This window comes from Astyanax mexicanus, chromosome 24 (genome assembly GCF_023375975.1).
Source record: "Astyanax mexicanus isolate ESR-SI-001 chromosome 24, AstMex3_surface, whole genome shotgun sequence".
In the NCBI taxonomy this organism is placed as follows: domain Eukaryota; kingdom Metazoa; phylum Chordata; class Actinopteri; order Characiformes; family Acestrorhamphidae; genus Astyanax; species Astyanax mexicanus.
This window is the reverse complement of record NC_064431.1, coordinates 26,118,534-26,140,090: the sequence shown is the minus strand read 5'-3', so window position 1 is coordinate 26,140,090 and position 21,557 is coordinate 26,118,534. Positions and strand designations below refer to the sequence as shown.

Sequence of the window (21,557 nt, the reverse complement as noted above, 5' to 3'; positions counted from 1 at the left end):
TCCATGCCTGTAATTGTAATTTTAGCATTGCCCACGGGGGACTAAATGATATCAGAAGGCATATTAAGGTGAGTTAATATAAATATAAAATAGCTAAAAGTACAGTTCTGATGTCCTTTGGTGTGTGCTTGAGTTTTTGTTTTTTGTTTTTTTGGGGCGGATGATTGGTTTGTTTGGGGGTTCAAGTCCAGGTCCAAATAAATTTTGCAACATGGGATGTCTGCCTTTGTGTCCATATTCTCCAGAAGCAGCTATTGCATTTATTTCAATGTGTTTGTAAGTGTATCAGTTTTTTTTTGTGAAGTGTGAATGACAGACTGAATCCAGAGCTCTGTACATAGTCTTTATTAGCATTACTCAAAATGCAAGTGCAGTACCATTCACTCCATTTCAAGACTTGATTTACATAAAAAAAAACATTATTATAGACAAAAATCCAGTCACATTAAAATGTAACACAAACAGTAGAGCAAGCAACCTGACGCTGATGCATATTGAAAAAATTGTCATTGGTTTAGATGACCTTTACAGGCCTCATGCTTTGTAATGATCATAAGAGCAAGCCTGCTGTGTCAGTAAAAAAAATGCTTGTAAAGTGTATTTTTCTCAGTTTGACATTACCAACAATTACCAAACAGCAAACAGTGACGTGTGCAAAAGTGGGAGTCGAAGGCTAGGCCCAGATCCCTGATGAAGCATGGAGAGCCATAATAATAATAATAATAGTTTCAACCTATAATTATATACAGAGATCATGGACATTAAAGTTCCTAGCAACAGCTAAACGCAAAAAGATTGGTGCGGGTCAAGCTCGGCAACAGTGACCAAACAGACCACACCAGTGTTTTTTTTTATATATGCTAATAATTATCTGCTGCATCTGCTGGAAGTAAAAAAGCAGGTGATTAAAAAACTGTCCCAGTAACTTCTTATATATTCCTCCAAAATAAAAAAAATACATTGTTTCTTACATTTACTGTACTTTTATTTGATCACAGATAGAAAGAACCCATTATATTTTATGGTTTGTCCGGTCAACTTAATTTTATTTAATAACATACATCCATTCCTGCATTTCAGGCCAGCAAAATTGTGATTAGGGCAATTAGGGGCTACTAAAAAATAAAAAATAAAATAAAATAAGATCATGTAAACATGTATAATCAAACCATCCAGACTAGAAGTGGAAATTCTGGGGCATCTCATGATATGGCATTATAATGATATGTTGCCCATGATAACAAAGATTTGATGATTCTGTGATCCTCAAAATATCACAATATAACAATTTTCTACAATACTTCACAGCATCTCTGTTACTAAAGAGGAAAAATATTCCATATTTTGCACTATAATGTGCCTTATGTATAAATTCTACCAATCAGGTTGTAAGGAGCAGTAAAGCCACTCCACTGAAGTACAGCATTATACAGGAGTTTCAGTTTAGAGTAGCATTAGCATTAGCTGCTAACCGCTCTTTCCCCGTTCAGAGGTGATTATTATCTGCCTGTAGCCTGTTGCTAACCCTGGCTAGCACTGTTAGAGCAGTTAGCCGCTAATGCTAGTGCTGGAGAAATTTGGTAATCTAAGCTTACTGTAAATAAACAAAAGTGCTTTACTCACCCACATAAACAGTTTTTAGGAGAGAAATATGTGTAGATGTACACCCAGCACTTATTTGACTTTAAAAGAACGTATTTTTATTACTGTTTTGTTTATTTAGCTTAGCTTTACTTAACTTAGTTAGCTCTGGAAGAAGAAGGTATGGATACTGGACTGGCTTGTCTGCAGTCTTGACCTGTCCTTACCAGGAGAATATGTGGAGGATTTAGAAACGAAAAATGTGGTGAAGATGACATTTTTTTTGGAATGTGTTGCAGGACTAAAATGTAGGCATGGATGTTCAGTATATTAACAGATGAAATTGTCAAATAAAAGAGAAAAAAACCCTGATTATGGATAGCTACATGTGAATGATTTAGCAACTGCCTATTAGCTTATATTATAAGTATGTTTAAAAATTATGATGCAGCAGATAGAAATTAGAAGGACAAAATCCCAATACTGTATGAAAATCATGATAAAAGAATTGGTTCATGATTTCTTTTCTCCTCTATTTTAAGAACAGTATATACAGGAATTTAAGGTATTTCATTTACAGGTTAATATAAACTTCTCAAACGATTTTCAATATATTAGAACTTTTTTTTTTAAAGCCTCAAGATAATAATACAACTTTGCCCACCTTATGTAAAGTTCAAAGTTCAACTGCACAAACAGGCACATTAACTGTGACGGCACAACTTCATGCACCTAGTCAACACAACATAGAAAAAAACCTAAGGAGTTACAGTTTAGAAACGTGGATCACAGATTTGACTTTTTTTCGTACACCACAGTGCAAACCGTTTGGAAAATACTGACTGTTAGAAAGAATGGAACACTCATCACAAAAAAAACACAGGCATTACATGAGTCGTGGGATTGAAAGTCTAGAAAATTGATTAACAATTTGAATCAACAAGCAATCGTATAAAGATAAATACAAGCTAAATGTGATTTATTCCTTTTTTCGGCTCCACGATTTTTTTTAAATCTGTGTTTTCTTGAATAGAATCATACACAAACTGTATCACGATCTAGTACAATACTGTGCAGAGTTTTAGCCACCTGTAAAAAATAGAATAAAAAGCTGATAATCTGGGCTTCAAGCATTTATTTACTTAGTAAAACACTAATATTAAAATTAAGGATGTCCTATTTTGATCAAGGCATTTACTTTACTGGATCAGGTATTGGCCATTTTAATCCCAATCCAGTTGGGAGTCTTTGTTTTAACCACAGTGTTTTGGTATCTTCAAGGCGTCATTAAGTCTGCAGTGTGGAAATAATTGTCCTTTTTCAAAACTAATACTTAGCATTGTGGGATTCAAATTAGATCCAAGAGCAAAACCACCTGATAGGGACATTCCTATTAAAAACTGATTAGATCAGATCCCTTTCGAATCCTGTTCATGCAGCTTGCCATCGGCTACCCCCGAGCACAATTGGCCTTGCTCTCTCTGGGTGAGTAGATGGTGCTCTCTCCCCACATCACTCTAAAGGGTGATGTCGATCAGCACAAGGCTGCGTCTGTGAGCTGATGTATCAGAACCGAGGCGCTTTGCTTTCCTCCGAGTGCGCTGTGATGCTACTCGGTAATGCTGCATCAGCAGCAGTTTAAAAAGAGGTGGTGGCTGACTTCACATGTATCGGAGGAGGCATGTGCTAGCCTTCACCCTCCTGGTGTGTCGAGTCCTAATAAGTGGCTAATGAGTGGCCTTAAGAGAATCAGATCGAAATGAGGGCAAAACTGGATCAGAACAGCACTAATTACAATAAATGCAAAAAACTTTAATTATATTAGCAAATATTTAATTTATTTTTTAATGTTTAATCAGGTGAGCTGCTGATGGAATTGAACACATCCAGGTGCCTAAAACCACTGCACAGTACTGTATAACAACAACACTTAATATTTTTACGCTTGTATTCCGCTTGTATTCCGTTTGTACCAGTGATTCTTGTTTGGAAAGAAATGTCATGTCGACATTTTTGTGCGTCGAAATAACAAAAATTGTACATCTATATGCAGATATGAGTTTTGTATCCCTGCAGTAAATAACAAACATTTTTCTGTACCCTTTGCCATCGTCATATTTTAATAAATACAAGTAACACAATTATTATCTGATTGTAAAGTTACACAAGTCATCATCACTCTCTTTACACCTAAGTTTTGCCCTTAGAATGCATTGCCCCATGTGAGTACGCTCTTAAAAATAAGTAAGATTCTAAGAAATCAATTAAATTAGTAGAGACCAATGAATGGATAAAACACAGACAGTTAAAGGTCTTTAAAATAAAGCGCTGAGTTTTAGTGTAACTCGTATAAACAGTACCTTTGCTGATGGAACATTACTGGATAATCTGGGCACTTTGCTTATGGTCCTTTAGGCTGCACTGTAAACTCAATGAAGGCAGTCTGAGACACTTGGAGCCTCTGCTTTCAAATTTGACAACATGGCGGACAACTTTGCCCTCGTTTCTATCTACAGAACAAAAAGGAATGGAACCACAGCTTCCCATGTTTTCTACAGTCATTGGTATAGACCATCTATCTCATTTACAAAAATGGTTATTTAAAGAACCCTCCACTGAAAGGTTCCTTAAAGAACCAGAGATGCTTCAGGAAGAAGATCTTCATTTTTAAGAGCGTAGGTCACATGTGATAGGAAGACAAAGTCGTGGCTGGTCAGTAGGAGGTGGGTCCACTCGAGGTGTAAGTTCCCACCTGACTGTACTCCGTCTGGCCGAGGTCTCCTGACCCGCTGAAGCCTCCTCCTGATTGGTCGAAGGTGCCCTGATTGTAGGACTGCTGGTTGAATGCAGCGGCCTGTTTCTCCGGAGCGGATGTCGGGTACCGAGCAGCTCCGCCCTTGTGCCAGCCAGTCTCTTTAAACACGAACCAGATGTTTCCAGCCCACAGGACAAAGTTCAGGTAGCCAAACACCTAGAAACGCAATTTAAATCAAAGTTTGATATGAACAAAACTTAAAAAACTTATTAAACACATATAACTTTAAGATGTGTCTGGAGCTTCTACATAAGTAGAAGATTAATTTTTCTTCTACTGATATGCCAAATGTCATGGGATATGGGACTAATATTGTGCCCTATGAAAGATAAAGAACGCTGAACTGGCTGGTTTGCCAGGACAATTCTAGACAGATGCTGCTGGTCACAATCATTACACATAAATTACACTGTCTATGACGTTTTAATGGTACATGTGCGACACTGTAGATCGAAGAATGTTAAGTGGTCGCACAACTTACTATCAATCCTCATTCACAAGATAACAACTCACAACTTGTAAATTTGTGGGAGTTCCCAAGCCACTCCTGAAGTAACACTTTATAATCAAGTTACCTTCTGCTGTCCCATGACTTTTGGTGTATCAGTGTTACAAGTGTAACAAGTTATAACCTCAGATTTGCTTACATTATATGAGCTTTACTAAACATAGTTAACCCATCCCCCACCACCACCCAGCGGCGTGACCTGCTGAATTGGAAGGAAAATATTGCAACACCCCTATTCCTTACTAGTGTCACATAATGCGCCTTATAATCATTGCGCCTTATGTATGAAAATAGACCAGAAAATAGATGTTCATTGATTGTGCACCTTAAAATCCAGAGCGCCATATAGTGTGAAAAATATGGTACATGGTTTGAAGAATAAAAGTAAATAAGATAGTACCACAGAGGTGTTGAGGCCTGACCAGATGGGTCCGTACACAGAGCTGCACTTGTTGGTCTGGACCTTACAGGCAGATATCAGCAGAATCACTTCTTCTGGATCCGTGGCCACCTTCACGTCCGACAGGCCTTTCGCCCAGGCGGAGGAACTCACCAGCCACATGAAGGAGAACACCACCGTCACTATGAAGTCCTGTATGAGGAAAATAAGATACTTAAGATTCTTTCAGTGATGGCATCAATTGAGTACAAGTCAATTTGGAGCATTTCTACTGGTCCATATATTAAAAGTGGGAGGAGAACGTAAGAGCACTGCTTCGCAGAAGACAGCCAGACCCCATCTGATAAGATGGGCTACTAGACCCTCCTACTAGGGGTGGGCGATATGGCTCTAAAATAATATCACGATATTTCAGGGTATTTTTGCGATAGCGATATACTTGGCGATATAGGAAAACTAAAATAATTCATTAATTTCAGGAATATAGTATAACTATTATATATTATATAGAATAATCATAGTGTGGCAAAATAAATAATACAGCATAAAATAATATAAAGCAGCAAATAATATTGCAGAATATTTAGTGAATGCATATAAACTGCAAACTAAAACAATTATACAATAAATACACCTAAAGCTTCACAGTAAATAATAATAGACTACTTTTAAGACAGAACAGCCCTATTATCACAATATGGATCTTTAATATCATGATATTTCTGTGTCACGATATTGTATACGATATAAAATTGCCCTCCCCTACCTCCTACCTTAACTCCCATAACTCTTTTTTTTTTTTTTTTTTACAATTACATTATTAACCTATTCTTAAAGGACAATTAAGGCTTATATTTTCTGTAGTAACTTATTACATGATCAAGATGTATTATCATCAGATATTAAGTAAACATGTTAAGCCCTGTAATCCTTGTCAGCGGAGCTTCAGACAGAGCTTCAGACAGTGTGTGGTATGTCGCAGTAATATGCGTGGGTTTTAACTTCTGACCCTGCCCAACACTAATTATCCAGTCATATTTCCAGTTTCTGCCATTCCTGTGTGTTGAATGTGTAAAATTTGTGGAGAAAAGAGATTAAAGACTTTTAACCCTGACTAACCAGAAAGTACCGCTCTCAACAGATCATCTTTCAGCCCATTCAGTAAGTAGCAGAGCTAACAAACACAGCTAACCACACACAAAAGCAAACATTCAAAAAGGTTTTTGAGTTTTAGCACTGGATAAGCAGCACTTTTTAACCTGTTTTTCCACTTTAAGCTCTGCAGTGTTGTTGCTAAATGCAATTTAATGACTCTTTTTACTTCTTTTTATTATCAAAAGTAAAGTACGTGTCCTGCTATTAGACGATGCACAGCATTTTACTGAATATGCCCCAAAACACTGATCGGTCCATCTCTAGTAAACAGCCCAGCACCAAAAAGTACAGCACCAGCGTGGGCCAGAATTGGGACGTGATTTGTTTGCTACCTGGGGTCCAACAAGTCCCCAGCTAACGTTCCCAAAACTACAGATTCTCTGTACTCTCTGCAATCATTTATCATGATCGTGACATCGCTGTATAGCTCTCTCTGTTTGACTCATGGGAGGTTACTGTACACGCAGACACATCCATCACATAAATGAGAAAATCCATCCATTTGCAAAGAAGCTTAGAATAGCCATCTTGACCCAGTAGCGACCATTAAAAGTCAGATTTATATGCAGCTTTATATCTGATATATATAGCCATAACTCTGCTTTCCATTCAAACTCCCCACACGCTTAACTTTTGTGACTTTTGAGTTTCTTTCACAGTGGGTGACTGTTTTGATAAGCATATCAGCACACACTCATTGACACTAGGGCTGCACGAAATATATCATTTAAGCATCGTCATTGCGATGTGCACATGAGCAATCGTCACATCGCAGGACTTGCGATGTCACTTAAGGCAATTAAATCAAATCAAACACGTCTTGTTGCAATGTTTTAATTCTTGACACAAGAAGTAGATACACAGCGCTGTCTCTGTGTCTGTGTGAGTGACAGGCTGCTGCTGCTGCTAATACTGTGCATTAAATCTTACTATAAAGGGTCCACGGTTGTTCTCGCGGTACATGTTCTGAAAGAAGATGTAGACCACGGTGGCCAGCAGTGAGTACAGGAAGGCAAAGACGGCGATGGTGACGAAGAACTCAGCGGAAGAAGAGAAATCCCCGACCAGGAAGAGACGCTCCTGGCTCCTCCCCTTACAGGTGGGCACGTCAACGTACACCTGATTCAACCTGCAACAGGTGAGCAGAGAGAGCAGGTAAGATTAGCACAGACACTGTTCGGGACAAGACATTTTAAATGCTGATTATTTTAAATAATCAGAATTTAATTTAAAATGTTTTAACAATTTTGATGCTGCATTTACTGTAGTTAATCACACTTGGTTACAAGTTAATCTAAACCCAAATCTAAGTAAATCTGAATTTTATATTTTATATCATATCTAAATTTTACAAGTAAATCCGAATGCCACACATTTTGTATTTTACTAATAAATAAAAACTAAAAAAGAAAATCCAAAATTTTCTGGTGAATAAATGAAATGAATGAAATGTTACTGTTAATCAAAATTAGAAAGTAAATCCAAAAGTTTAACATTAAACAGGAATTTGCCTGCCTGTCTAAAATTTACAAGACAGCAGAAATGTAAGTAAATTTAATTTTTACAAGTTTTTTACAAGTTCCAATTTTTACAAGACTACATTTAATTAATGAGCAGAAATTTTACCAAAAAATACAAATATACCACATTAATCCAGATTTTGCACGTAAATCCTAATTGTATCAGTGAATTTTATTGTAACAGTTAAAACTAATTTGACTAGAAAATTCACATTTTTCCAGTGTATAGAAATTAAACAAAAAAAATCTAAATTTGCAGTTAAATTCTAAATTACAAATGAATAGGAATTTAACATTTTATGCAAATTTTACAAGAAAATCCAAATTTTACAGGTGAATTAAAATATTGCAAGTAAATGCAAATTCTATCAATTAATACAAATTTACCAAATTGAATTTAATACAAATTCTACAAGAAAATCCACATACCAGTGAACAGAATGTTACAATTAATTTTAAATTTTACCAGTCAATTCAAAATTTACCAGAAAATACTAATGTAACAAATTAATCCAAATTTTGCTAGTTAATTTTAATGTCATTAGTGAATGTAAATTTTAACAGTATAATACAAGTTTTACATGGCAATCTAGATCAAACAAGTAAATTTACATTTCAAAAGATAATGTGCATATTTACAAATATATCTAAATTAAATTTAACCAAACCAGTTTATCAATATTTTACATGTTAAGCCACATTTTACATGTACATTCAACTTGTTTAACATCCATTTATTATAAGATTGTATTATGTACATGGATGTAGAAATACAGATGCACAACAACCACAAAGGATTTATGATTGTTTTGTCAATCCATTTGTCACATTGACAATTTAAACAACAAAAAAAAAAAAATAGTTAAAGAAAGTTATGGCTACAATCATACACACCAATAGTAAGCCCCTCACGTTCATGTTCAGGACTTGGCCTTAGTTTATTAGTTCCCATGTCAATTGTCCATCTATGAGCTAAACTGACCCTAAACACTCTGAGGCTTTAGCAGCAGAAGCTCAATAACAAGGAAAAGTCTGGTCTATCCCACCTCCCTCTGTTCTTCCCCAGAGGAGGGAGAACCGATTCAATCAATAATCCTTTCAGTAAAGCAGAGATAAAAGTGAATAAAAGAGACACCGAGTCAGGGAAGCCTCCTGATATCAGCTGCTACAAGCGTTCAGCCGGGGCCTGAGGGGAACTGGCAGCTGAGATAAGAGAGGAGACAGTCAGGAGAATCGGCATCACGCTCACCTGCCCGTCCTCCACGCTGCCCTGCAGGCAGACCACTGACTGGAGATTCTGGAGTTTCCAGCTAATATTTATTTCCTCATCTCAAAATAGCATCTAATTCCGGCTCATCCGTATGTGTGTGTGTATGATCTCCAGGGAGTACATGGATACTTAGGTAAGCAAACTGGAAAAGATCTGAGGAAAGCTTTTTTCAAATGCCTTTACCAGCTCCTACACATTTTTGAGTGTGTGAGAGTGTAAGTGTATGAGCACAATATGTAAGTAAGAGTTTGAAAAGTTAAACTTTTATTTTATAAAATTTAAATACAGTCATCATTAAATAAAGAGTTGTACCAATAGCAATAGTTCTGTTTATTGAGCCACACATTTAGAAGTAGTGTCAAGTTGCAACATCCCATGTGACTATATATTTATATTGACTATATATTAGTTATATGTAGTCTCATTAATTCACTATATGATCATATAGTGCACTATATGATCCTGTGGAGTGGTTTGAGCTTTTGTTCTTAATGGCATTTTTTCCCCTTACATTACTTTTACTTTTATAGTTTAAGTAATTTTCAAATCAGTACTTTTACACTTTTACTTAAAGGAGAACTCTGGGGTAAAATGGACTTTTGTTGTAGTAAAACATGATAAAAAGTTCTTACCTTTGATGAATAGCACACCTCCGTTCTCCCACAGTGTTCCAAGATCCAAAAAAATTAACAGTTTTTCCAAACACCCTTCAGACTGGGTGACATGGGGCATAATTTGCCCCGATAAATCGCTTTTTCCACTGTTATCCAGTCTCCATAGACTCTGCATAGCGTAGCAGCCGGTGCCAGAAGTAATAGCGGCGCTCGGAGCTGAAGCTCATGTTATAGGATGTAAACAGTGGTTTTTAATAAGCTTCTTGTGCACTTTTTAAGTTACTTATGCCTCGTTTTAAATGTCAGGGCTCTCCAGATTCTAGCAAGAAGGTTTGGAGCTACTTTGAGCTGGAAAAAGTGATTTATCGGGGCAAATTATGCCCTGTGTCACCTAGTCTGAGAGGTGTTTGAACAAACTGTTAAAATTTCTGGATCTTAGAACGCTGTGGGAGAACGGAGGTGTGCTATTCATCAAAGGTAAGTACTTTTTATCATGTTTTACTACACCAAAAGTCCATATTACACGCTGGAGTTCTCCTTTAAAGAATAAAAAGCTTGAGTTGAGACTTTAACCCTAGTATCCGTACTTCTACCTGATTAACGAATGTCAATACTTGTATCACCTTTGCATTTTTAATCAGGGATAGGTCTGTGGATGAGGCTGGCCATGGTATAGCTTATGTGTCTTTAATGTAAGGTCTTGAGATGGCAGCAGTATGTGGACAATGTTCAGCAGTATATTCAGTCTTACCTGAATGGATAAGCAAAGTCAATGTTGATGCTGAGGTTGCTGTCAGGCTTATTTTCACAGTCCACCCTAACCCGCAGCTGACCCGAGTAGCCTCCACATGTCGCGAAAGCAAAGATTGCAAAAAGCTGTGGACACAAGACCCAAAATACACAGTATTATACACAGAAAATACAAATCACACTAAAGCCCTACCTGAATGGGATTAGTTTCTCAGGGGGTTCTGGGGTAATTTTCTTTTTTTTTTTATGGGTGGTCCTCTGTGATTTTATTCCCATCTGGAACGACCATGTATGTGTTTTTTTCAGACGTCCTCTGAGAAAATTACAGGCTGAATTATCTACTGTTTTCCGCTGAACTCTGTGGTCCACTGAGTTTCATTCTTCTCCTCGCACTTAATAAAATAGCTATTTGTCCACTGCCACACACCGCAATTACACTTTGGGCGTGCATGGAACAACAGTGAGTGGAAATGGAGGAGCTACTGAACGCAATGTCATGTGACCGAGAAAGCCAGAAAACTCACTGGTCCTCCTGTTTTTTAATTCCAGTTCGGATGCAAGAGTTTTATCACTGAGTAGCAGTGTGAAATATTTTTTGTCCCCCTGAGAAGCTTATCTCGTCCAGACAGGACTTAAGGGAACCTGCCCCTTTATGATCAGATGTACACATGCATTTGTTGACAAGCTAAAACTGTGCCAAACATATTAGGTTATTCACATTCTTGGTTCTCTCTCTCTCTTTTCCTCTCTTTATTCTCTGGGATACCCTAGCAACCACCTAGCATCACCTTAGCCAATAGTTAGCAAGACCATAGAAACATACTGGAATTCCATAGCATCCACTTAGCAACACAATAGCTGAACAACCATTCATTCTGTTTTTTTTCGGGGATATTTGCTTTCTTGGTTCTCTCTCTCTCTTTTCCTCTCTTTATTCTCTGGGATACCATAGCAACCAGCTAGCAATATCTTAGTAAACAGTTAGCAAGACCATGACAGCCTACTGGGATTCTATAGCAACCACCTAGCAACACAATAGCTAAACAACCATTTATTCGTTTTTCTTCGGGGAAATTCACTTTCTTTGTTCTCTCTCTCTCTTCATCTCTTTATTCCCTGGGATACCATGATACCACCTTAGCCTTTGCCAACAGTTAGCAAGACCATTACATCCACATGGGATACCATTGTAACCACCTTGAATACCATAACAACCCTCAGAAAAAGCATATGTGTTGAAGTGGAATTTACTTCAGCTGAATAACCATTCATACTATTTTCTTCAGGAAATTCACTTTCTTGCTTTTCTCTTTCTCTCTCTCTCCCTCTCTCTCTCTCTTCCTTTCTTTATTCTCTACTCTTGCCCTTATGCTGGGGCTTCTTTTATTCAGGCCTCAGCTCTGGAGAGAAGGCTAGCTTTAATAAGCATGGAAGACAAGCTCGCCCACAGCTAAAGTGACTGCCCTGAAACACATTATCTGAGCAATGTGCGGAGAATGGGTTCTCTCTGAGAGAGGTAATACTGTTCACCGTGCCCAGGTACCGCTCAGACCGAGCTGGCAGAGATGCAGTGAAAAATTGAAAAAAATCTGAGATAAGTGCATTGACAAAATTCTGGCGGTTCCTTGTCAAGTGTTTTATTGTATATTCTGAGTGAAACAAATTGCCCCTCGACTGAAGAATCGGTGGATTGGGAAATGTGATGCAGAATCATGATGGGAAGAAAATAAGACGGAGGAAATAAAATATATGAAATGTGAACACCTCGGCCCACTTTACTGCGTGTCATTTATCGGCTAATAATGAAAGTGTGGCAGCTCATGATAAAAGAATAAAACATCAATTTTGCTGGAAACAATGGCCAGAAAAACATGATATATTTTATGGCAGAACTGTAAAAGGGTTGAATAATTGATGGAGGAAAGGTCTGCTCCTGCTAATGTGGCACTAAAGGAGCTCCAACTGCTCTACAGAGACTGAACCATTTCAACCTGTTGGGGTAGTATTCAAAATGAGATAGCATTAGCAAAGCATACCAGAGGAAATAAGGTAAATGTTAGTTTTAGCATTTTGCTTAGCATATGGTATCTTTAACCTTACTGAGACCCTGTGTCCTCATACCAGGACAATAAACTTTTGTTTTTCTGCACCATGATATTAAAATTTTAAAACGTTGACCCTTTGACCTCATATGGAGACACTGTTTATATCATCTAGTGGTCACAAGACAACATTACACTTAACTGATGAAAAACCCAAGATGGTGGGAATTCCAGACACAGGTTTCTACAGCCAGTCCAGACTGAAACATGAGCCAAGTAAAACATTCTCAATGAATTGTATGTTTGAAACTAGTTTATATCTGTATAAAAACATCTCTAGCTTCCTATACATTTCTAAAATTCAGTTTTTATACTTGTTAGGTCCTACTTATCCCAAATAGCTAGGAAAATTCAAACTGAACAGCAAGAAAAGGCCTGGGTCTCTAAAGGTTAAGGGTAAAGAACCTTTATATTTTGTGCATTGTAAGCTACCTGATCAACTCAAATCGGTCAACTGATTTCACCTTTAAACCATGTTTCTATTTGAGTTAGATGGTTCAGTTGGTCTACAAGCTTGATCAACCTGAGTGAGTTGACTTGACAATCAGTATGAGCAGGCATGACCACAGTGGTAAACCAGCATGATCTTCAAGACCAAGCCTATCCACCAGCAAAACCAACATTATCACCAACAAGACCAAGTTGGTTGAGCAGTAAAACCAAGCTGGTTGACCAAAAAACAAAGTTGAGCTGCATTGTTGCTAGGTTACCTGTATGTGGCGGAGTAATACATGGAGAGCTTTGGTTACAGTGCATTACCGGCTGATAAAGGCCTTTCAGCCAATCACACTGCAGGATCGGAACTAACTGTGGTATAACTCAACCTAAATTTTTCTTTGAGTTGCTGTAGTTCTATCTATAACCATTGATTTCACCATAGAACCGGTAAAAAACAGTTTTATTATTGTTGACTCCAGTGTAGACACTTTGGCATCACAGTGAGTTCAAATATTCCCTGCAGGGTCTGGAAACTTTAGCCAGTGATGAACCAAGAGAGCCTGAGTTCAGCAGTGCCATCTGGACTTGCTAATTTGCTAATAATTACACTTTAAGTGCCGCTAATCCAGTTGGCTGCATCTGCCGCATGCAAACCAAATATGGCAGCACACTGTGGATTTGGCAGAGGAAGAAAACAGGATTTGTGTTTTAAACATAGTAAATTCTCTGTTAAAACTGTTCAATGCAGTTCCCTGTTTTGGGAACAAGGCCAAGGCTAGTGATATCATAGTTAGCAGACTATGTCAGTCATGTGTGTGTGTGTGTGTGTGTGCATTCCCTCAACAACTAGAACTTCCTCTGAATAGATTTGCTCTGCTGACAAATCAGCATAGCTAACTTGTTATATCCCAGCTATATGGCATTAGCATTGTTGTAAATTATAATTTTTAGAAATACCAGTTAAAAAAAAGTCCAGTTCTGGTCAGAAAGTGGACCAATCAAAGTAGATGTGAAAGCACCCTTATGCCAAGCTCAGACTACATAACAATTTTGTCTGGCACAATTTTCCCTATGTCAGGTTAAGCAGTCATCTTTGTTTCATGTCTTACTCGGGGAACTGGCAACCCTGCACCTTAGTCATGACCAATAATCGTCCATGTCCTTGCGTGAGTTTGTAGGTGATCGCGAAGGAGGAGCAAAAAATCTAATAATTATGGCTACAGAAGCGTTTTGGATGATGTTATCGGCTTGTGCTCCGAAAAACACAAAAAGAAAAAGAAGAAGTGACTATGTGCTCGTTCCTGGGTTCCTGGAGGACATCATGGGCTCTGTGCACTTCAGAAAAAACTTGATGTATGGTAAAAATTAGGGCTTCGCTATACTGAAAAAATCTGACATTGCAATGTTTTTTTTTCAATTATATATATTGTGCTATTAAACAATGCAGGACATGTGATGTCACCAGCCCTGCCCCCAACCCCCCTGCTGTCTTGTGTCAGAGATCTGGACCGACCAGAAAACAGCAAAACGCTAACAATCGGACATTTAAATGGCCTTTTAAAAGGTAAATAAGAAGCTTTTCCTGGAATTAAAAGCGTGATTTTGGCTGCAACTGGAAATATCTGCACAAAACTGTGCCGAACTGCGGTGCACAGCTTTCGACAGGCTGTCTGCTGCTGTGTTTACAAGCACATGCCCAGCCATGTGGAAGTATATAGTGCAGCCCTAGTAAAGATGTATGTTAGCTGTAGCCTCCAGTTTCAGTGCATGTAAACAGAATATCTCATGAATGAAGTAGATTATTGGAATAAAAAGGTCCAGCAAACTGCCGGATTCCCATCCTTCTTTTTTTTCCTCATGTTTACTCTGTGTGCCACAGAATGCTCTGTCTTACTATTGGTCAGTGCTAGGGAGCATGTCGTGGAGCATGTCAAAATAGGTGATAAAATATAAAAAATTCTAACATGCTAGTCTTTTTATCAGACAGTTGCACGGCGTTGCTTGGGCTAAATTTGTGTAGTTGGGCATTACAGCAAAGTCTCCTGGATCTGGATAAAAATTGCCCTTAAACTTATGCCTATACTAGTCAACAATCATAATTCTTAATTAAACAAAGACTATTGAATTTTTCATGTTGGCTAAATTGGACATGGTAGCGTAGCTGTCCAATGAAACTTTTTGTAGTCTGATCCGGACATTAGAGCAAGTTCTCTTGGATCTGGAAAAAAAAGTTAGTGTTAAAGATGCCCTTAAACTTGGTATAGAGTTATGCCCACACTAGTCAACAATTATAATCCTTTGTTACTTTCCTCAGATCAATAGTTTGGGCTAAAGAACTCACAACACAGCAAATGATCCAGGATCAGACAGACTTCCTTTCTTAACTGTGCTAATAATCCTGTAATTGAACAACAGTCCCAAAAGTGCACTCTGATTGAGTCCCAGGCTCTCCTGAATATCTGATTTCAGTTCTGATATATTTTGTGCCAGAGTCCAGAACTGTAAAAGGGCTGAATAATTGATGGAGAGAAGGTCTGCTCCTGCTAATGTGGCACTAAAGAAGCTCTAACTGCTCTACTGAGACTGAGCTGTACAAACCTGTTGAGGTAATCTAACTGAGCTAGCATTAGCTGAGCATGGAGGAGGGATACTGTCATAAACAAGACCAGATAGATTACTACATTTATGAATGGCCTTGTATTTTTAGTCTTGTGCTTCATTTCTTCCTTGATTCTAGAACTACAGCTCTGGAAAAAATTAAGAGACCACTACAGTTTCTGAATCATTTTCTCAGATTTTGGTATTTATAGGTTTATGTTTGAGTAAAATTAACATTGTTGTTTTATTCTATAAACTACGGACAATATTTCTCCAAATTTCAAATAAAAAATTGTCATTTAGAGCATTTAGTTGCAGAAAATAAAAAATGGCTGAAATAATAAAAAAAGATTCAGAGCTTCCAGACCTCAAATAATGCAAAGAAAACAAGTTCATATTTATAAAGTTTTAAGAGTTCCGAAACTAATATTCGGTGGAATAACCCTGTTTTTTAATCACAGTTTTCATGCAACTTGGCATGTTCTCGCAGTCTTACACACTGCTTTTGTATAACTTTGTGCCACTCCTGGTGCAACAATTCAAGCAGTTCAGCTTGGTTTGATGGTTTTTGATCATCTTCCTCTTGATTATATTCTAGAGGTTTTCACTCTGGTAAAATCATTAAAGAAATTCATAAGTGGTCTCTTATTTTTTCTAGAGCTGTATATGGTATATGGTTTAACATATCAAATACATAAAAAAAAGTAATAATTCTTTTATTTTGCTAGCCTGCATGTACTTGAATAGCATTTGTGCAGATTAGCTGCCCTGTATTGCATCTTATTCTATTAAATAAATAGAATTAAATAAAAAATCAAATTTAACACAAAAAAAATCACAAAAACACAAAAAAAATAATCATAGACAATGTTGACAATGTCAATTATCATACAATACAATTTTATGGTGTGCACAATTTTCACTTCTAACAGGTAATTTTAATTGGCAAATGAATGAAATGGCTTTAAATGCTTTTTGGCTCCAAATTGCTCAACACAGAGGGGTTTTGTATAACTGCATATGGTTGCTGCAGTGCAGAAATCAAGTATCCCTGTTTTTGCCTTTTTTTTTTTTACTTTTTAACATGATGTGAATCTTGCAGCTGTTCTTTACATTTTCTAAATTTTATTTAGAATGAAAATTTAGAATGCAAGGCTGCAAGATTTTGCATTACAGCGACCGTAGCACAAAGCAAATGTTGGTATTGTAGATTTTGATTATGAAAAGCTAATATCTTACTAATATCTCCAGTATCTCAGAAGTTAAGACTTTAAACTGAGAAGTTACACTTAAAACCAACAAAATGCAAAATGCTAAAACTGACCACCATGCAGTCCATGCAGTTCAATTAACATTTCTCTTCTAAAGTATAATAAATCTAAATCTGTTTGAAGCCCAGATGTAGAAAACAAGCAGATCCTGCCACTTACCGGAGCAAAAATGACCATACACATTTAAACGCAACAGATATCCAAACCCTTCAGCGCAAGAAGCCCCCGCTATTCCAAGTCATTTAGACACGAGAGGAGCTTTCCTGGAGAGAGAGGAGTATTCTGTCTCTCTCCAGCTCTACTGCTCTCGCGAAGCGTATAAAGAGAGAGAGAGAGAGAGAGAGAGAGAGAGAGAGAGAGAGAGAGAGAGAGAGAGAGAGAGAGAAAGGCTCTCTCTAGGAAACTGCCACTGCTGTGGAGTGTGACACACACACACAATGGAAGCCCCTACAGGAGAGAGGAGACACCCAGAGACATGTGACACCATTATTTTCTTTCTGTGTCACACACACACACACACATTGATTTTATACCGCCCCAAAGTAACAAAAAGTTGGAACAATTAGAAAAAACCCAACAACAATAAAACTACCGTATTTTTTTGCACTATAAAATCCTTTAATTTTCTGAAAAATTATCAGTGCGCCTTATAATCCAGTGTGCCTTATGTATGAATTCTACAAATCAGGTTGTAAGGAGCTTTAAAACCACTCCATATAAGTACAGCTTTATAAAGGAGTTTCAGTGAAGTTAGTATTAGCATTTAGTATTAGCATTTAGTATTATTATTAGCCGTTAGTATTAGCATTAGCTGCTAACGGCGCTGAGAGCTAGCTCTTTCACCGTTTAGAGGTGACTATTATCGGCCTGTAGCCTGCTGCTAACCCCGGCTAGCACTGCTGGAGCAGCTTACCGTGCTAAGTGATAGCTCTTTCGCCGTTTAGAGCCGAGTTTATCGGATTGTAGCCTGCATATTTTCATCATGTTAAAACAAGCTACATGGGAAGAACCGCTAGCTAACATTGCCCTGGCTTATCAGAACACTCAGGGTTCCTCAGTGTAGCTCTCTTGGGTGGCTTTTACTGGCGTTTAGCCACTAATGCTAATTCTGCTGCAAACAGCCTTAGTGGAAATGTAGAATCTGGAAATCTAAGCTTACTTTAAATAAACTGAAGTGCTTTAATCACCTAAATAAACAGATTCCAGGAAAGGAATCTGTCTAGATTAACATCCAGCACTCATTTGATGGGCAGTCTTCATCAAAAGCTAGTGAACTATAACGTTTTACAGATCACCCAAGGTTTAGTCTAAACATAACTATCAAATAAAGACTTATTAAGAACCACAGATACATTCACCCACTTTATTAACACCCTGATCTTCTGTTACTGGACAGGTCTACCTGCTGTTTAAGTCCAATACAGGCTATTCATAAGCTACCCTTTATACCATTTATCATTGGTCAGTTTCTGACCACAGGGCTGATGTGAACCAGATATTATTTAGGTGGTGTTGATGGGGGCTAGTGCAAGTGTATCAGTCATAGTGATGTTGCTGGGTTTTTTAACACGTTAGTATTAATGCTTGCTTAAAAAAAAGAGTCCACCATCCAGACTATAAAATAACACATAAGGAATCATGTAGTAACTTAGAAGTGTTTAAACAAACCAAAATACTCTGTGAAGCATTTAGGTGATCTTATCTGTGGTTAAGCTGTTAGCTTGAGGTTTCTGAGGCTGGTAACTCTGATGAACTTATCCTGTTCAACAGAGGGAACTCCTGCTCTCCCTTTCCTGGGGCGGTCCTGATGAGAGCCAGTTTCATCATAACATTTTTGACAGCCTTTGCAACTGCAATTGAGAGTACTTTCAAAATTCTTGATTTTTTTTATTCACTGTACACCAACTCTACCTCTTCACAACTTTACAACTAGTGATCTCAAACACAATAAGAGACAAAGAAATTCAAGTGATTAACTCTTGATAAGTTAAGCACAGCTACCCCATAAAGCTGATTGAGAAAGATGTCAAGATTTGAAGAACTTTAATCTAAGAGGAAATACTTTGAAGAATCTAAAATATAAAACATATTCTGGTTGGTTTAACACTTTTTTTAACACTTAGTTTTATTCTACAATGCAGAACATTCTAAAATAATAATAATAATAAAAAACACTACATTTAAGGCATGTCCAACTTTTTGCCTGTACTAAAATTTTTTTAGGTAATAATTAAAATCTAGTGGTAGCAATGTGTGCCTTGTAAATGTATAGGTACTACCATTGCTAGGTCCAAAAATTAAAATGGTGTAAATGGTGTCCCTGATGTTCTAATGTGTCCAACACCTCAGCAAATCAGACCATGGTTAGAGCACACAGTTTCACAATTCCAACCTGCTCATTCCATTCCCATTTCACCATCCATCTGCTCCCATCTCTGTCTCATCAGCTCAATGTATAGACAAGACGGTCACAGGAGCACTCAGAGACAGCATGTCTAGAATATTAACTAAATCCAGTCGCACAAACTGGACACATTTAAAACGGCTGCTGGTTTGGATTAAATTTGACTGCTCTCACATCCCATTAATTACTATTTACAAAATCTGAAACCCTGAACACTGGACACAGATAGTCTTATGTAGCTTTATGCAGCATGTAGTATACTTGCACTACACAATATATGAACATTACATCTTCCATGTCTCCATTTTTAGATGTGGAGCATCTCATGGACCTGGCTCTCAGCATCGGCGCCTGAATCAACTCTTTCATTCCAAAACGCTACAGGCCTTCAATTTGTAAAGGTTGTCCCAGTTAAAAGTGCACTTTTGAGAAAATTGCTCTCAGAGATGTGATTCTGAACTTGTTAAAGTCAAACCGATTTTATTCTTTTTTTATTTTCCTGATCTAAAAAGCATCCAGCCCCGTTTTTTAGGCCAAGAATTCGACCTCTGTCCACTTGCGAGCGAGTGTGTGAGAGTGTGAAAGACGAATGCTAGAAGCATGTATTAATAACAGCGCGCCTCAAAGGATGGTTCCTCTTGTAACTGGTCAGGTATAACAGTCTCATTCTGTCAAAGTGAACCTCTGGGAACCGTAGCGGCCCACCAGCCGGCGGGGGAAGACCGGCACCGGCACCAGCCATTCTGATGCAATGTGGGGAAAGTGGGTCCGACAGCGGCACGGTCACACCGGAATCTAAAGGACGAGCGTCTGTGTGTGTGTGTGTGTGTGTATGCAGATGAGTGTGTGAATGTGAGCCAGTGGATAAGCGAGGAGAGGAAGCAGTGGTGGGAGCAGTGGGAGCAGCTCTAGGGATAACAGGTGGACGATGTGTGGGAGGGAAAATCGAGGCGAATTCTGTCACAGCTGCCCAGGCGTGTTTGTAGCACCTGTCGGCTGGATAACGAGAAGCGTTCATCACTTTCTATCTGTCACCTTCAGATAGATCTCCTTCTCCAGGCTCCAGCGTGGCCCAACGGTTTCTAGGCCAGGGCCACTGGAAGAACCCATTCAGAGTAAGAGCTCTGGGCAGTCCTGTGGGTCTTGGCACCTACGCTGGTGCGTGATAGCCACTAGCAATCACCCCCCATACACATACATACAGTACCTGACCTAGAGTACTGTTCCCATTCAGAACCAGCTGGAAGAACGCTGCAATAAATAAAGGTCAAGATGTTGCGTAAAATTATTTGTGACATTTGGCATTCCAGCGCTATTCAAATTAAGATAAAGGTTACCAAGATTAATAAAGGATTACCATATTTTACGGAGTATAAGGTGCACCGTATTATAAGGCGCACTAACAGGCAGTATAGTCATATCTATTTTTTGTAATAACTTAAAATTGAACAAATCTTTTTAAAAGAGCTTTTAGAGGTATTAAATGTCTGGTTTTGAGAGATTTGTTACATTTTCCCTTTAACAATATGATTCTCTAACAGAGATTTTCCCTCCATTATCGTTTCACAGTTATAAAAAGTGATTGAACCCGTTATTGTATTCCTCCCGCTCTGCTGTAATAACTCTGAATGTCTGACAGTGTAATGTAGTGGAACTCATTAGATGGAGATTAATTGTTGGCTGATGGTCGACAGTGGCTGCCCGCTGCTTGGTATACCGGTACGTTTCTCCGCCGGGCCCAAGTTGCCTCCGCTGCTTGTGGGTCACTTCAATGAGAAACCAGCTCAATGAGTTTCCGGCTGTCCAAAGTGAAAACGGCTGGCTTTAAATAAATCATCCTGTCTGTATCTTATGATATGAGCTAGAAAAAGAATCAGAGAATCCAGTTTCTGTGGCCTTTTCCGCTGCCATCTGATAAGCAACACATTTAGGTCCGAATAGGAAGTGTGGAATGTGTCTGAAACCTGATGCTCCAGCGTCTTTTAAACGTCTTTCTAAAGCCTTTTTGTGATGTTAAGGCAGGGGTGTCCAAACTACGGCCTGCAAGGTATTTTAAAAATAAAATAAAAATTGGCCTGCTATTAAGCAGGTGTTTAGAATGTGAGATTCAAAGTGTGAACTCTAGGTCGCT

At 38.1% G+C, this 21,557-nt stretch overlaps 1 protein-coding gene across 2 annotated transcripts in view; it reads right to left on the bottom strand.

The window, feature by feature from the left end:
• Positions 1 to 330: 330 nt before the first annotated feature.
• synpra (synaptoporin a) overlaps positions 331 to 21,557 on the bottom strand; it is a 44,015-nt gene continuing 22,788 nt past the window's right edge. Inside the window, exons 1-5 of one of the 2 annotated variants that reach the window (XM_007228713.4) lie at positions 17,182 to 17,369; positions 10,615 to 10,739; positions 7,390 to 7,588; positions 5,305 to 5,496; positions 331 to 4,552 (exon numbers count right to left, since the gene is read on the bottom strand). In XM_007228713.4, the coding sequence (XP_007228775.1) occupies positions 4,295 to 4,552; positions 5,305 to 5,496; positions 7,390 to 7,588; positions 10,615 to 10,739; positions 17,182 to 17,205 (798 nt within the window). In that variant the 5' untranslated portion in view covers positions 17,206 to 17,369 and the 3' untranslated portion in view covers positions 331 to 4,294. Of the gene's footprint in view, positions 4,553 to 5,304; positions 5,497 to 7,389; positions 7,589 to 10,614; positions 10,740 to 17,181; positions 17,370 to 21,557 lie in introns of those variants that run through there. The other variant, XM_015602563.3, reaches the window with a different exon arrangement.